The sequence below is a fragment of the Nannospalax galili genome, unplaced genomic scaffold (genome assembly GCF_000622305.1).
Source record: "Nannospalax galili isolate Female #2095 unplaced genomic scaffold, S.galili_v1.0 scaffold290, whole genome shotgun sequence".
Lineage (NCBI taxonomy): Eukaryota > Metazoa > Chordata > Mammalia > Rodentia > Spalacidae > Nannospalax > Nannospalax galili.
This window is the reverse complement of record NW_008331486.1, coordinates 8162581-8179298: the sequence shown is the minus strand read 5'-3', so window position 1 is coordinate 8179298 and position 16718 is coordinate 8162581. Positions and strand designations below refer to the sequence as shown.

General features: G+C 50.0%; 3 protein-coding genes across 4 annotated transcripts in view; 2 read left to right on the top strand and 1 right to left on the bottom strand.

The window, feature by feature from the left end:
• The window catches only part of Phyhd1 (phytanoyl-CoA dioxygenase domain containing 1), a 15522-nt gene extending 11716 nt beyond the window's left edge, over positions 1 to 3806 (top strand). Inside the window, exons 8-11 of one of the 2 annotated variants that reach the window (XM_008826115.3) lie at positions 2131 to 2259; positions 2352 to 2468; positions 3190 to 3316; positions 3421 to 3806. In XM_008826115.3, coding sequence (XP_008824337.1) covers positions 2131 to 2259; positions 2352 to 2468; positions 3190 to 3316; positions 3421 to 3466 — 419 coding nt within the window. In that variant the 3' untranslated portion in view covers positions 3467 to 3806. The remainder of the gene's footprint in view (positions 1 to 2130; positions 2260 to 2351; positions 2469 to 3189; positions 3317 to 3420) is intronic. The other variant, XM_008826124.3, reaches the window with a different exon arrangement.
• A 4312-nt stretch (positions 3807 to 8118) lies between these two features.
• On the bottom strand, positions 8119 to 10200 carry Dolk (dolichol kinase). Its single transcript, XM_008826103.2, has one exon. It carries the CDS (start codon positions 9904 to 9906, stop codon positions 8290 to 8292), a length of 1617 nt encoding a protein of 538 aa, XP_008824325.1. The 5' UTR covers positions 9907 to 10200; the 3' UTR covers positions 8119 to 8289.
• Positions 10201 to 10249: 49 nt separating this feature from the next.
• Positions 10250 to 16718, top strand: part of Nup188 (nucleoporin 188) — a 69809-nt gene continuing 63340 nt past the window's right edge. The window contains exon 1 of the mRNA XM_008826086.3: positions 10250 to 10316. Within this exon, the coding sequence (XP_008824308.1) occupies positions 10285 to 10316 (32 nt within the window). The 5' untranslated portion in view covers positions 10250 to 10284. The remainder of the gene's footprint in view (positions 10317 to 16718) is intronic.

Sequence of the window (16718 nt, the reverse complement as noted above, 5' to 3'; positions counted from 1 at the left end):
ATTGCACGACATGGGTGCACTTACCTACATGCAGGCAATACACACATACACATAAAATAAAAATAATAAATAAAATTTAAAAAATATTGAATTTATGATTTTTATTTTATGTGTATGAGTGTATTGCCTGCATGTAGGTAGATGTACCCATGTCGTGCAATGCCTGTGGAGGTCAGAAGAAGATGTCAGATCCCCTGGAACTGGAGTTACAGATGGTTGTTAGCCATCATGCAGGTTCTGGGAACTGAACCTGAGTCCTCTGCAAGAGCAGCCAATGCTCTTAACTGCTGAGCCATCTCTTCAGTCCTATAATATTTTTTTTTTGTCTTTTTGAGACAGGGTCTCCCTGTAGCCCCAGCTGTCCTGGAACTCACTATGTAGACCAGGCCGGCCTTGAACTCACAGAGATCCACCTGCTTCTGCCTCCCGAGTGCTGGGATTAAAGGCGTGCGCCACCATGCCCGGCCATTCCTATAATTTTTTCTAAAAGTGGATATGCAAATGGACTGTGGCTGTGTCTTAGTGGTAGAAGATTTAGCTTGTAAAAAAAAAGTAGATGGGCTGGGCGTGGTGGCGCACGCCTTTAATCCCACCACTTGGGAGGCAGAGGCAGGTGGATCTCTGTGAGTTCAAGGCCGGCCTGGTCTACATAGTGAGTTCCAGGCCAGCCTGATCTACATAGTGAGTTCCAGGACAGCTGGGGCTACAGGGTGACCCTGTCTCAAAAAGACCAAAAAAAAAAAAAAAAAAGTTAAGCCCCAACCCTAGTCAAGTAATTATTGGCAAATAATCACTTCAGGGTGAGGGAGCTAGATCTTCAAGGGAGTGACTCTAGGTATACTGACTAGTGGATAACCTTGCACTGAGGGGCCTCGAGGTACAAATGCTTGATTAGACAGGTCCTAACATATATGACAGAACACCTGAAATCTGGTAGGGGCCTATAGGGGAGAGGGAGAAGGTATGAATTTGATTAAGTTCTATTATATGCAATGCACAAAAACTCAATTAAAATTTGTGGAAAAATAAAAAAATAGAAAGAGAGAGCTGAGGATGTGACTCAGTGGTAGAGGTAGAGCATTTGCCTAACATGCATGAGACCCTAGGTTCGAAATTCGGTATTGGGGAAAAGAGGAAAGATGGGTGCTATCTAAGTGTGGTGGCACGCACCTGTAGTCCCAGGACTCAGGAGGCTGAGGTAGGATTGTGAGTTCTAGGCCAGCCTGGGCTACATAGGCAGATTCTGTCACAAAATAGAACAAAGAAATATGGATGCTTGGTCACAGTCAGCCACCGGCTTTGTACCCAACTTTCCAGTCTTGCTCCACTACTGGGTCACTTGGTGCCTAGAATCTGATTGTTTCTGGTTAAGAATGATGGCCGTAGTTACATGACTGCAATTAAACCACTGCAGCCATTTTTCAGCTTTATGGGGTTGGGCCCTGTATCAAACAATTTTAATGGGTCATCTTACAGAACCCTCCAACAGACCTTTGAGGCAGGTTATAGTTGGGGCCACTTTACAACTGAGGAAATGGAAGTGTTTTTTTTTTAATTAAATTTTTTAAAAAATTTTATGTATATGAGTGCATTGCCTGCATGTATGTGAGTGCACCTGTGTTGTGCAATGCCACGGAGGTTGGAAGAGAGCTTTGGATTCCCCTGGAACGGGAGTTAAGGACGTTTTGGGTGCTGGGAATTGAACCCAGGTCCTCTGCAAGAGCAGTCAGTGCTCTTAGCCACTAAGCCATCTCTCCAGCCCCAGAAATGGAAGTTTTTTTTTTTTTTTTTTTTTTGTTGGTCTTTTTGAGACAGGGCCTCTCTGTAGCCCCAGCTGTCCTGGAACTCACTATGTAGACCAGGCTGGCCTTGAACTCACAGAGATCTGCCTGCCTCTGCCTCCCTCCCGAGTGCTGGGATTAAAGGCATATGCCACCACGCCCGGCAAAATGGAAGTTTTGAGAGGTACAATCTCTTTCCCAGAGCCCTTAGGCCAGAAAGTGGTATGATTCTAACTGGATATGGATATGCTGGCCCTGAGGGCCCCAAGAGGACTATGGAGTGGGAACCTGGTGGAGGTGAGGTGGGTCAAAGGGCAGTATTCCTTACCCCTTGGCGGGTCTTCCTCAGTGTCTCCTCACCAGGATGCCACCTTCTTGTACACGGAGCCCCTGGGCCGGGTCCTGGGCATGTGGATTGCACTGGAGGATGCCACACTGGAGAACGGCTGCCTCTGGTTCATTCCTGGCTCCCATATCAGTGAGGACCTTGTCTCTCCCTGCCTACCCCACCCCTAGGGAAAGGTACCACCTGGTGAAGAGAGAGACTAAAAGCTCCATGTTGGCCAACAGGTGGAATATCAAGAAGAATGATCCGGGCCCCTCTGGGCTCAGGGCCTGGCACCAGCTTCCTTGGGTCAGAGCCCTGCTGGGATAACAGCCTCTTTGTGCCCATGCCAGTGCGGAGAGGTAGGTGGGATGCCAAGCACAGGGAGGCAGGAGGCCATGCCCCGGGGTCTATGTTCCACCTGGTAACCAAGAGTTTCCCTGTGGTGCCACCCAAGGGCCCTGGAATCACAGAATGGGAGATGCTGTGGTTAGCAGCACCCTTGGAAGGCAGTAAGTGGTGTTTGCCCAGCAAGCTCTTTCAGATCAGGCTAAAATCCAGACTCTGTCTCTTACAGGCTGTTTCTTTGGGCAAATGGTTTGGGGAAAAAAAAGTCTCTGAGCCTCAGTTTCCCTGAATGGAGAATGATGCTTAAAGATGTTTTCAGAGAATCCAGAGGCACACAGCAAGTGCTTGTTGGCAAGTTTTGCCTGCTTTTCCTTAAGGAAAGGGAATACGGGTCCAACTCAGTGTCACTAGGTTCTCTGCTGACTGGCACAGTACAGAGCACTTCTGTCTGATCATCCCTGCCCAGGGGAGGGGAGGCCCTTCATAAGGCTTGCCAAGGCAGGCCATGAGGGAGGGGACTTGATCCCAGGGGAACCTGTGTCTAAGAGCATAGCCTCAGACCCTGGAGCAGGCTATGGGTGTCAGAGCTTCCAGGGATAGAAACGGGGATCAGTGAGGACGCTTCACACTTTGAGGGAGGAAGCTGTGTCCCCTTCTGCCCTGGGAGGAGAACAGTGGTCTACAGGGCTGCTGGTCTACAGAGCTGCTGGCCTGACCTGCTTGTGTCCCCACCAGGGGCCCTAGTCCTGATCCATGGAGAAGTAGTGCACAAGAGTGAGCAGAACCTCTCGGACCGCTCACGCCAGGCCTACACTTTCCACCTCATGGAGGCTGCTGGCACCGTCTGGAGCCCGGAGAACTGGTATGTAGCAGGGTGGGTGTATGTGCCCCAGTCTCTTAAGAAGGCCCTGGAGGCTGGGAGCAGTGGTCCCTGCTTCTCAAAGTCACCTCCTTCATCCTCTGCAGGCTCCAGCCGACAGCTGACCTACCCTTCCCATCACTTTACACCTAAAAGCCCTGGCAGTGCTGGGGTCGTCTCTCTCAGGGTAAAGCTGTGGCCTCCAGCCACCAACCAAAGTCACATCTTCCTGCCTGGGATTTCTTTTCTGGTGGTGTCTGTGCCCCTCTGTCCAGCTGATAGGCAGTCAAGAGGCACAAGTGACAAGGCGTTGGCCCAGGCTTATTGAAGGGCTTCCCAAAATCTCTGTCTCTCTGCCACCTTACTGCCCCAACCGGGCCTCCTTCTGAAGTGACTTCTCAGCCATGAAAGGATTCTGTGAGACTCAGTCTCCTCTCTAGGGCAAGTGATCATTACTGTAGAAGACACTGAATAAAAATGACTTTTGAAGACAGCTTCTCCGTCGACCCTTCTTTTACACGCTGCCTTGCTGAATGAAAGACCTGCTGAAAACCATCACGGGCATCCCGCCCTGCCCAGTATGGGTGCGTGATCCTAGGAAGAGTGAGTGACATTTAGTGGGCACTCTGGGCTGCTCTGCTCTGGGCTCTGCACTGAGTTCCTGCAAGGAGAGGCACGGGCTCTTATCTGTGTTTACAGACCAAGGACGAGAGACAAGGAAAGGCCAAGTGACCTGCTCAAGTCACACAGCTGCTCAGTCGTCCAGGCAGGTCAGTCTCCTCCAGGCCTGAGCTCCTAAACTCCAACTCCCTTGTCCCTTGTTGGAAAGGACAAAGAATCCTGGGGCTAAGCATCTGTTCTCAAGTATTGCCAGTGCTGGCTCTGGGACCAACTTGTTCTCTGGTCTGGGGCCAGGAGCTTTGTCTCCCGGGGCCTTCTTCTCCCGGACAAGGAGGACGGATTGCGGCCTGCCGGGGCTGTTCTTTTTCAGGCATGCTTGGCACCACCCAGATCTTCTGTAACGAAAAGGACAAAGAATCCTGGGGCTAAGCATCTGTTCTCAAGTATTGCCAGTGCTGGCTCTGGGACCAACTTGTTCTCTGGTCTGGGGCCAGGAGCTTTGTCTCCCGGGGCCTTCTTCTCCCGGACAAGGAGGACGGATTGCGGCCTGCCAGGGCTGTTCTTTTTCAGGCATGCTTGGCAGCACCCAGATCTTCTGTAACGACTACCGAATTCAAATCCTGCTTGGCTGAGCACAGGCCAGACACTGCCAATTCTGGTCTGCCGGCTGACTCCAGTCACACATACAGTTTGTTTGAAACGAAAAGCAGAGGCTGGAGAGTTGGCTCAGCACTTAAGAGCACTGGCTGCTTTTACAGAGGACCTGGGTTCAGTTTCCAGCACCCACAATGAGGCTAACAATGAACTGCAACTCTAGTTCCAGGGGATCCCCACCTTCTTTTGGTCTCTGTGGACACTGTACACATGGGATGCACTTACATACATGCAGGCAAAGCACACATACACATATACTTTTTTTCCTTTTTTAATAAATTTTTATTGAATTTTTGTGTATTACATAGTCTTTCAAAAAATATTTATTTTTATTTATTTATTTTTGGTCTTTTTGAGACAGGTCTCCCTGTAGCCCCAGACCACTATGTAGACCAGGCTGGCCTTGAATTCACAGGGATCTGACTGCCTCTGCCTCCTGAGTGCTAGGATTAAAGGCATGTGCCACCACACCCGGCTATTATTTTTATGTGTATGAGTGTATTGCCTGCACGTATGTGAGTGCACCCGTGTCGTGCAATGCTGTGGTCAGAAGAGGGCTTCCAAGTCCCCTGGAACTGGAGTTAAGGACAGTTAGTAGCCCCCATGTGGGTGCTGGGAATCAAACCTGGGTTCTCTGTAAGAGCAGTCAGTGCTCTTAACCACTGAGTCATCTCTCCAGCCCCTCAGAAGCCCCCTCATAAAATCATCTTTATACCCTCTTCCCCCTTCCCCTTTGGCACCCTCCCATAGCCCCTCCCCATACCCCTTTGGGAGTTCATATACTCTGTCATTTGTGTTAAGGTCTATTATGTAAAGTTAGCATCTGGAGATGTCCCTCAGTGCCCTCTTCTGGCTTCCAGAGGCATTGCATGCAAATGGTATATTTACAAAACATTTGTACACATAAAATAATTTTAAAGTTATTATGTGTATGTGTGCATGTGTGAAGGCATGTACATGCCAGGGCACATGAGTGCAGGTCAGAGTACAACTTTCGGGAGTCGGTTCTATCCTTCCTTCATAGGTTCTGAGGATTCAACTAAGGTTGTGGAATTAGTACAGTATGTGCTTTTATCTGCTGAGACAGTTTGCTGGTCCTTTTAAACAAGTTTTAGATAGGGTGTCATTGTACCCCAGGCTGGGCTTGAGCTTGCTGTGTAGCTGAGGATGACCTTAGACTTCTGATCCTCTTGCTTCCACCTCCTGAGTGCCGGGACCACAGTCTTGTCCCACCACTCCCAATCTAGGAACTGCCTGAAGAGAGGCCCACCGTAGCTCTATGTTCTCGGGCATCATGTCACCTGCCAGGTCTGGCCACTATTGTAACTTAGATCTAGTCCTTCCCTCACTCTAAAGCCCTGCAGAGTCTTTCTAAAGGCCACCCATGGACTCAGTGGGCAAAGCTGGCGTCCTTTCCTCATCTTAGACCACCTCTTTGGGCTCACAGAATGGAACCTGGGAAGACAGTTTGTGGTTCTCCGCTGGCCCCAGAGGGACAGGGTAGTGCTCTCCGAGGGAAAGGGCTTGGCAGCGATTCTCAGGAAGAGACTTCAGCTCCCAAGAGCTCCATTCCTGGCTTCTGGCCTTGTAGGCCACAGTTTTCACCTCTCCCTGCCATGATGGGGAGAGCCCTGGGCCTCCTGCTATTTCTATTGGTGGCAAACATTCATCTATTTGGTGAATTAGTTTAGTATAGTCCTGATACTGGGCCAGGCTCTGTGCCAGCTCAGTGGCCTATCATGGAGAACCAGGCATAGAACTAGACAGCCTGGTTGGAGCATTCACAGTGGAATCATTATGAACCCTCAAGAAACTCCCCTCAGCCTCTGTGGATCAGTCTAGACTCTGCCACCAGAAGGGACAAATGCAGGGTTGGACAGGACTGGATTCTAAGTCTCAAAAAGAACCTCCTGACAAGGAGCTGGTACTGTTGGGTGCATCCTAGCTATCAACAGCTCTCTACCAAGCAGCAGGAGCAGGTGGGGCTGGCTTTCTCCAGCCCTTTGGTGCACATAGCAAGCTGACCCATGCTCTCCTCAGCTCTTCCTGGTCCAAGTGGGAGAAAGCACATGCACAGAGCTCTTTCCTTCTTGGGTTCTGCTCTAAGGAAGTCAGGAGAGCAAAGGTCGCTCTGGCTTCCAAGCACAACCCTCCCCCTCCCCCATCTTGCCTGGCTTTTTTCTGAGGATTACTGGATTACTCTTGGGTAATAATGACATTTTGCCTTACTGATTTCTTGACCTGGGTGGGTCATAGGATGAATATTTTTTTTAATTTAATTTTTAAAAAGTTATTATTATGTGTATGTGTGCATGTGTGAAGGCATGTGCATGCCAGGGCACATGAGTGCAGGTCAGAGTACAACTTTTGGGAGTTGGTTACATGCATGTATTGCCTGCATGTATGTAAGTGCACCTGTGTTGTACAATGCTTGTAGAGGACAGAAGAGACCATCGGATCCCCTGGAACTAGAGTTACAGGCAAGTGTTAGCTGCCATGTGGGTGCTGGGATTTGAACCCGGGTCTTCTGCAAGAACAGTCAGTGTTCTTAACCAACTGAGCCATCTCTCTAGCCCCAGCTGAAGATTTTTTAAAAAAAGTATTGTATTAGTTCTATTTTAGGTATATGAGTGTATTACCGGCATGTATGTAAGAGCATTCATGTCACACAATGCCCAAGGAGGTCAGAAGAGGATGTCAGATTCCCTGGAACTGGAGTTACAGATGGTTGTTAGCCACCATGTGGGTGCTGGGAATCAAACCTGGGTCCTCTGCAAGAGCAGTCAGTGGTCTTAACTGCTGAACCATCTCTCCAGCCCCTAAAGACTTTGTTTTTGGTCGTTTTGAGATAGGGTTTCCCTGTAGCCCCAGCTGGCCTAGAACTCACTATGTAGACCAGGTTGGCCTTGAACTCACAGGGATCCACTGCCTCTGCCTCCCAAGTGCTGGAACTAAAGGGGTGCGTTACCATGCCCGGCTGAAGATTTTTAAAGTTAGTACTGTGTGTGTGTGTGCCTGTGTATGTGTGTGCATGAGCCACGGCAGTTCGTGTGGAGAGGTCAGAGGACAACTCTGTAGAGGCAGTTCTGTCCTTCCACCTTTACAAAGATTCCAGGAATGGAATGCAGGTTGTCAGCCTTACACTGGAAGTGCTTTTTACCCCTGAACCATCTCACTGGCCCAAGGCTGAATACTTTGGGTACATCACACACACCTCATCTCCCTGGATTCTTCTAGCATTCAGTGAGCAGCAGCGTTGATTATTCCCATCTTGCAGATAGAAGAGTAGAGTCTTAGACTCAGCTAAGGCCATATAGTAAAGTTGTGTGGTCAGATTCTGACCAGATTTACTTGACACTAGACCCTGAAGCATTAGGCCTCATCTTCTATTGCCTCCAAGGATCCTTCTAGTCCCCACCCAGACTATAAGAAGGGGGCTCTACAGCATATTCAAGTCCTCTGGGATGTTGTATTCTTTTAAGCCTTTTTGCATTTTAAATATCAGCAAAAGTCAAACCAGGAGAGCATTGTTTTTTGTTTGTTTGTTTGTTTTTTTAATTTATTTTAAAGTCTGAGTCAACTGAAAAACCCAATCTGCTTCTCACCGTTTGGCTCTTGGTGCCCAAGTGACAAGCGCCGTGGGGCCATCCATTCCCTCTCCATGTCCCTGTTCTCCTCCATCACCCCTGCTGCTGCTCTTACTACGCCATCAGCAGAATCAGGAGGTAGAGAGGCAAAAGCAGATTGTCTATCTGAGTAGTGTATGCTTCCAGGAGGGACACAGTGCTAATGGACCCCAGAATCCAGGCATAACTGTAGTTGAGGTCTACTCCACTGTCAAAGATTAAGATGAGAGCTACAGAGATGATCTGTGCAAATATAGATGTCATAGTCCCCTCAAATGTCTTCTTCGTTCCAGGCCAGCGGATCTCCCCCATGGTGCTGCCAAAGATGGAGGCCACTGTATCCCCCACACCCACAGCCAGGACCCCGGCATAGGGGACCAGGGCCCTTGCTCCTTCCAAACTTCCCTTCTGTGTGCAGGGTCTGGGAATCAGCCAAATGGGAAGAGACATGCCCAGAAGCAGGTAGATGTGTGTCAGGATAAGGGGTCCACTGTCTCTTTCATCCAGGAAGAGGGAGAGAAGGCTCCGCAGGGGGTGACCCAAGGGCTTGATGCGGAAGTAGCGCACATACTCCAGGAAGATGAAGACTGCCAGGCACACAGTGGCTGCCACATACAGCAGTGGTCGGTCAAAGATAATACCCGGGATGTACGTGGCCACCACAATGAAGTGGAAATACTTTCGAGTAATGGTAGGGGCCTGGTGCTTCTTGGACTCAGAGGATGAACGCTTGGCATTCTGGTACACCACCACCAGGCAGGCCATGGTGGCCAGCAAAGACCAATATGCTAGGAGGTAGATGCGGGTTTCTGTGTGGAAGAGGAACTGAAGAAGCCAGATCAAGGGGTTCCTGCGAATGAGCCAGTGCAACCAGGGCAGGACCACCCCAAGGCCCAGCACACAGCTCATGAGGTGGAAGAAGACAGAGGAAGCCCAGGTGCCTGAGTCCATGAAGACAAAGAGGGTGCTGAAGAAGACACCCATCAGCACCATCCCCACCACCACCACCAACAGGAAGAAGTCCACTGGGTCCCCCTGGCTTTCTACCACAGTCAGAGAGCGCTTGATGAGTTGGTTGAGGACGAAACTAATGCCCCCCAATACCAGCAACGCCTCCCCAGGAGTGAAGCAGCGGGGCAGCAGGTACAGCAAGATCATGTTGAGATAAACAAAGACCAGTAGGACTTCCAGGACCTCGATTACCTCACCCACGCTGAGGCTGTGCTTCATGATATAAATGATGATCCCTCCAGCCAAACCTGAGATGGCACAAGTGTTGGTGGGCACAGGTCGAGTGATGCCCAGTGCCAACACTGACGAGAAGAGGGCCACTGCCATGCCAGTGGCTGCAACCACAATGCCAAACCGCTCGAAGTACGGGTTCCCCGCAGTGTGGCAGCGTTCCTTCATGACCAGCCCAAGCAAAGGCATGACCATGGAGGCGGGCAGCAGGCCACTGTTGGCCGACGTCCGGAACTGGAAGACGGCGTTCCCCTGCTGCAGCAGCCGGTCCCACTTGTACTGGACGTAGAAGGCCTGCACTGCCAGGGCCACGGCACACCACGAGTAACGGTCCCACACCAATGCGTGGATGCTAAGCACCACTGTGAACACCACCACGGCCTCGGCCAGTACCGATCCGCTCAGCGGAACCCCGGTCTCCGGGACGGACCGAGGGCACCGTCGGGTCATGTCTCTAGGTCTGGGCTCGGCGGGAAGCCGGGTGACTGGGGCCGCCTTGCCTCTGAGGCTCTCACCGCGTGCCAGGCAGAGGGCAGCAGCTTCACCCTGACAACGTCCAGCAGGGTGCTCCACAGCGAGCCACGCCGGGGCCCGGGAAGCCGCGTCCGGTCACCGTCCACCGCCTGCCCCTTCTGCCGTGGATCACGTCTGCACCGCGCGCCTCTCACTAGCTCTGCGGCCCGCGCCGCGAACAGCTCAAGTTTCTGGGCAGCGCCACCTTGGCCCACGCCTTTGCCGTCACGTGACAATGCAGCCCCGCCCACACGGCGGACAGGGGTCACGTGAGCGCCGCGTCAGGGGGCGGGGCCGGGACGCGCGCGCGCGAAGATGGCGGCTGGGGCCGGCGGCCAGTGTGTGAGGTGAGGAGCTGGGGGCGTCTGCGCGGGCGGTCGGGAGGCGCCGGGCGGGAGCCGGGAGGGAAGTGGAAACCCGGTGTAGACGGCGGCCGTGGCGAGTCGAGCCCCGGCGGGGCGGAAGGACGGACGCGCACACGTGAGGCGGTTAGGTCCGAACCGATCGCGCGCGCGCGGAGCCGAGGCCACTTGTCACCCCGCGCGTCGGGCCTCGCGTGTCTTCGCCGGGCGCGTCTTCTCCCCACGGACCCACGCACTCGCTTTCTCCTCCCCTCCGAGGTGAGGACCCTCCCCCACCGCACCCGCGTCCTGTCCCGTCTCGGGTGGGCCTGGCTCACGCCGCAGGTTCTCCCCGCTCGTCGTGCTCCAGCATGTCTGTCTGGATGCATGCATTCAGCCCGCAGACACGTCTGCACCTTCTGAGCGATTCCACGCAATGTACTAGGCTGCAGAGACAACAGGGGGTTAGCACAAAAGAAACACGGTTCTCACCGAAGGGGGGCGTTCCCTGTTGGGGTTCTGAGCCCGGGTCTGGCGGACTCCGGGCTGGTCTTGAATTTCGCATCCTCCTGCCTCTGCCTCGTTAGTGCTGTAGTTAGAAACGTGCACGCTTGCCTTTGAAGAGCCAGACCTTGGGAAAGCGCCTTACAGGCGTTAGCTCATTTTCCACTACTCAGAGGCGCCTACTGTTACACATGACTCCAGGCCCAATTCACATGTATCTGCGCGCTCCACCCCCGTGATAAATCCCCGTGGGGACTCAGTTGACTGCTTCAGCCGTACCCAGGTCACTCTGCCCCCAAGTGACTTTCTTCTGCTCTTGCAAAGCTAACATCTCTGTCACTTGGAGCTGCCTGTGCCACCTTTATTTGGTCTTGGTCACCACCGAGCTCTAAACACCTAGAAGAGCATGAACATGTTTATTGCACGCATTACCCATGTTCTCCAGTATTGGCCTCTTCATATCGGCCTCTTTACCTCTTGGTGGTAAGATTGTCTTTGGAGTTTCAGTGGACATGGTGTGATCCTCATGAGGTCTCCTGTGAGTATTCTTCCTCTGCTGTATCATGCCAACCCATGACAACTGTGGCCTTTGTGCTTGCCTTTTTTTAATATTTTATTTTTATTTTGTATGTATGAGTGTACCTGCATGTGTGCAAGTGCTTCCGTGTTGTGCAGTGCGGTGGAGGTCAGAAGGGGGTGTCAGATTCTCCTGTAACTGGAGTTACAGATTGTTGTTAGCCACCATGTGGGTGCTGGGAATCGAACCTGCCGGGCCCACTGCAGGAGCATCCCGTGTGCTTAACCACTGAACCATCTCTCCAGCCCCATGCCTGCCTTTTTGTAGGCTTGGTCATTGGGTGTGGTCATGGGTAGGTGTGGCTACTGCAGTGGAAGCCTGTTCTTTAGTGGAAAAACAAGGGATAGAATCTCACCCCAGTCAGAATGGCAGCCATTAATTGGGCAGTGGGTAAGGGTACTTGCTGCCAAGCCTGATGACCTGAGTTTGATCCCTGTTACCTACATGATAGGAGAGATCCTACTTACAAGGATTGTCTTCTTACACACGCACGCACACACACACACAATTAAATAGATGTGATTTAAAAAAAAAAAAAATACAACCCAAATGCTGTCGAGGCTGTAGACAAAATGAAATCCTTTATACTCTTGGTGGGAATGTAAACTCGTCCAAGCCAGTATGGAAGTCATTATGGAAGTTTCTCAAAAACTAACAATAGATCTTTCATATGACCCGCTGTACTGCTCCTGGGTGTTTACTCAGAGGATTGCAAGCTCAACATAGCACAGAAATACTTGCACATCACTGTTTATTGCAGCACAAATCACAAGTGGCTAAAGGATGGAGCCAAACTAGGCGTCCATCAGCCAAGGCCTGGGTGAGGAAAATGCACAGTGGACTTTCTAGCCAGAAAGAAGTTCTGTCACTTGCAGGGAAATGGATGCACCTGGAGATAAGGTGTTCGGTGAACGAGGCTGGTCTCTGTCATCTGTAGATCCCAGATTTTTTTCTTTTTTCTTTTTTTGGTCTTTTTGAGATGGTCTCCTGTAGCCCCAGCTGTCCTGGAACTCACTATGTAGACCAGGCTGGCCTTGAACTCACAGAAATCCCCCTGCCTCTGCCTCCTAAGTGCTGGGATTAAAGGCATGTGCCACCACGCCTGGCTATTGGATCCCAGGTTTTATATAGAGAAAATCAGGATGTAAATATGACATGAAAGTCGAAGGCAAGCTGCCTGGGAGACAGGGACTAATGGGAGGAGGGGCAAGATGGGCTGGCTGTGTGGGGTATAGGTGGATACGTCACCAGATAATATACACTAGTATGAAACTTAAACGGATTTTTTTTTTTAAATGGATTTTTAAAAAGGGAAGGAAGGAAAGTTTTGGCTTGCCAGCATGCTTTGATCTTGCTGGGGAACCTTACAGGACTGTCTTTGAGGATGGACCTTCACTGACGCTTGGGCTTTTAATCATTTTTATTTTGGGGTCTTTGGGATCATACCCAGGGCCTCAGGAATTCTAGGCAAGCACTTGCTACTGAACCACAGCCCCAGGGCCTGGTATGCCTCTTCTGGGCACTGCCTCGCTCCTGGTCTGTGTTTGTACTGGAAAGCGTGTTCCCTCACAGTTGGGCATAGCAGCATTCTGTCTGGAAAGCTCGGAGGTCTGTACTCATTCTGTCCCTGCTGCCTGCTGCTTTGTAGCTGACCTCAGACAGCACTGGAACATTTTGAGCTCCCGTTTCCAAATGTGAATCCTGTGTGTGTGTGTGTGTGTGTGTCTCGGGCACATGTGGTGGCCAGAGGCTGATGTCAGGTGTCTTCCTCAGTCATGGTCCACTTCATTGTACTGAGGCAGAGTCTCTTACTGGACTGGAGCTTGCTGATTCAACTAATCTAGCTAGTCAGTTTCCCCAGGTTGGTCTGCCACATCATCTGCCTGGTCTTTTATATGAGTGTGTGGATTTGAACTCCGGTCGCCATGTGAAGGACTTTATTCATTGAGCCATCTCGCCAGCCCCTTTTACAGGTGTACTGGAGTGAACTGTGTGAAGCATAATGTTCTATTTGTGGTTTAAGCTGTTCAGGAACTTGGGATCCTCCTGCTTCAGCCTCTCTAACACTCAGATTGCAGGCATGTGTAGGGAAGTTATTTGTGCATATTAATGAGTTGGCACTTGCCAAATGGGAATAACGCTCTTTACTCATAATTTCGTGAGTCACTCAGTTTGACAGAACGTTGAATGTTGGCATTTGGGGGTCTCTTGGTGTTTTTGAATTAATGTGTTTGTACATGTCTGTGTGGTGTAGGTGTGTGAGAAAATAGAACTGCCATTTGAAAACCTGGCTAAGTTTGAGTCAGCTTACAAGAGGAGGGCAGCTCATCTGGAGTCAGGTGGGTGATGGGGGCTTGCTAGTATCGCCTCAGAGAACTGCTTCATTAGACTTGCTTGGGGCTCTCAGCCTCAGCTTTCTCCAGAAGACTCAGTGATTAGTCTTTCTTTTTTTTTCTGAGACAAGGTTTCACTATTTAGCCCTGGCTGGCCTGAAACTTACTTTGTAGACCACACTGGCCTTGAACTCAGAGATCCGCCTGCCTCTGCCTCCTGAGTGCTGGGATTAAAGGTATTTAATAATCAGTGATTATTCTTTACCATCCGTCCAAAAGTTTTCAACTAGATAGATGCCTCTACAGAGGATAATGTCTGGTGACCAATACTTTTTACTTACTTTAAAGTTTTATTTATTTAATCTTTAAGTTTATGTGTATGTGTGTGTACCTGTGTGAGTTTATTTAAACTATGTGAGTACAGGAACCTGCAGATATCATACACAAGAGAGCATCGGATCCCCTGGAACTGGAATTATAGGTGGTTGTAAACTGCCATGTGGATGCTGGGAACCAAACCTAGGTAGGTCCTTGGGAAGAGCAACAAGTGTTCTTAACCATGGAGCCATCCATCTCTTCGGCCCCTTTTTGTTTATTATTGTTTTGTATATGTATAATTCAGAAGACAGCCCTCAGAAATTTGTTCTTTCCTTCACCCTTATGTGGATTCCAGGTATTGAACTCAGGTCTCCAGGCTTGCACAGCAAGTTTTTTTTTTTTTTTTTTTTTTTTTTTTTTGTTTGTTTTTTGGTCTTTTCTTGTGACATGGTCTCCCTGTAGCCCCAGCTGGCCTGAACTCAGAGATCTGCCTGCCTCTGCCTCCCAAGTGCTAGGATTAAAGGCGAGCGCCACCACGCCCAGTTAGCAAGTATTTTTTACCCGCTGAGCCATCTCATGGGCCTTCTGCCTTTTTTAGAAATAAGGTTCTATGTCTTTTAGAACTTTAGATTCTAAAACTGTCTCTTAGAACTTTAGAAGTCAATATGTTTCTTTACTTTTATATATACTTTTTTTTGGGCTCTTTTTGAGACAGGGTCTCCCTGTAGCCCCAGCTGTCCTGGAACTCACTATGTAGACCACGCTGGCCTTGAACTCACAGAGATCCACCTGCCTCTGCCTCCCGAGTGCTGGGATCAAAGGCATGCGCCACTACGCCCGGCTTATGTACTTATTTTTATGTGTATGTGTATGGGGGGGTGTGTGTGCCATGTTGTACATGTGCATATGGAAGCTAGAGGGAAACTTGTGGGAGTCAGTTCTCTATTTCCACCATGTAGGTCCCCAGAATTGAACTCACATCATCAAACCTGGCAGCAGGCACCTCTACTGCTGAGCCATCTTGCCAGCCCATCAATACATTAAAAAAATTATGGGAGAGAGATCTTGATCTCGTATGTCAAGGTATGTGTACTGAGGTCAGAGGACAACTTTAGGAATTGATTTTCTTCTCCGCTGTTAGGATCTAGGTATTGAACTCAGGTCTTCAGGCTTTTGCAGTGAGACCTTTTACCTGCTGAACCATCTTGTGAACCCAGTCAGTACATTTTTAAAAAACTTACCTTTGTGGGCTAGAGTGATAGCTCAGTGTTTAAGAGTATATGCTGCTCTTTCAGAGGACCTGGGTTTGTTTCCCAACATGCATGTGGTGACTCAAAACCATCTGCAACTCCAGCTTCAGTGGATTCGATATTCTCTTCTAGCCTCCTGTGGCCACTGCATGCATGCTACACATATGTACATGCAGGCAAACATATATAAGAAAAAAATCTTAAGCCAACTTGGTGTGGTGGCACATGCTTAATCCCAGTACTTGGGAGGCAGAGGCAGAGGTTGGTAGATATCTGTGAGTTTGAGGCCAACGTGGTCTCCATAGTAAGTTGTAGGCCAGTCAGGGTGCATATGAGACTGTCTCAAAAAAAAGAAACAAGGGCTGGAGAGATGGCTCAGTGGCTAAGAGCCTGGCTGCTCTTTGGTTCCCAGCACCCACATCACAGCTAATATCTTAGTTTGTTTCTTCACTGCTGTGACAAAATATTCTGACCGATACCAACTTGGGGAAGAAAGGGTTTACTCAGCTTACATCTCCCAGGTCGCAGTTCATCAGAGAGCCCAAGGTAGGAACTCAGGTCAGGAACCTGGAAACAGAAGCTGGAGCATAGGCCATGGAGGAATGCTGCTTACTGATTTGCTCCCCTGGCCCCTGCTCAGCCTGCTTTCTTATGCAACACAGACCCACCTGCCCAGGGGTGGCACCACTCACATTACTCAACAATCAAGAACGTGCCTCATGGACATGGCCACAGGCCAGTCCAATGGAGGCAATTCCCCAATTGAGGCTCCCTCAACCCAGGTGTGTGAAGTTGACACCAAAGCTATCCAGCACAATTGACCCCTTGTCAACTTGACGCATAAACACATCACTATTAAACCTTTCCAATTCTTGTCCCCAAGATATGTTAACATTAATATTACAACATAAGACAGTACAACCTTAAAAACCCCACAGTCCTTAAAAAATCCAAACACTTAAAAGTCCATAATCTCTTTTAAAAGCCTCAACTGTGGGTGGGCTTCTGTAAAATCTAAAACAAGTACCGTCTTATTTCAAAGGGAAGAATCGGGCACACCTAAGCAAAACCTAAGTCTAGAAAAGTAGTTCGAGGCTGGACATCTGGGATTCACTCACGATTCTCTGGGCTCCAAAGGGTACTGGCAGCTCCACTGCTCTGACTCTGCAGTCCACAGCACACACAGCTCGTCTCACAGACAAAGGTCAGCTCCATTCCACACCTACTGATGTCCTTGGTGGTCATCCCATGGTCCTGGCATCTCCAAAAAGTTGGGGTCTTCACTGAAACTGAGGCTACACCTTCACCAATGGGCTTTTCTTGCCTCTTGGAGTGCAAAGTCTCAGATTCTCTCCATGATCCCTTCAATTCTGGGGTCTTCACTGCAACTGAAGCTGTACTTTCACCTATGGCCTTTCCTGGCCTC

Excerpts from the sequence above, each read along its gene's own strand:
- Dolk (XM_008826103.2), bottom strand. The coding sequence starts at position 9,906 with ATGACCCGACGGTGCCCTCGGTCCGTCCCGGAGACCGGGGTTCCGCTG.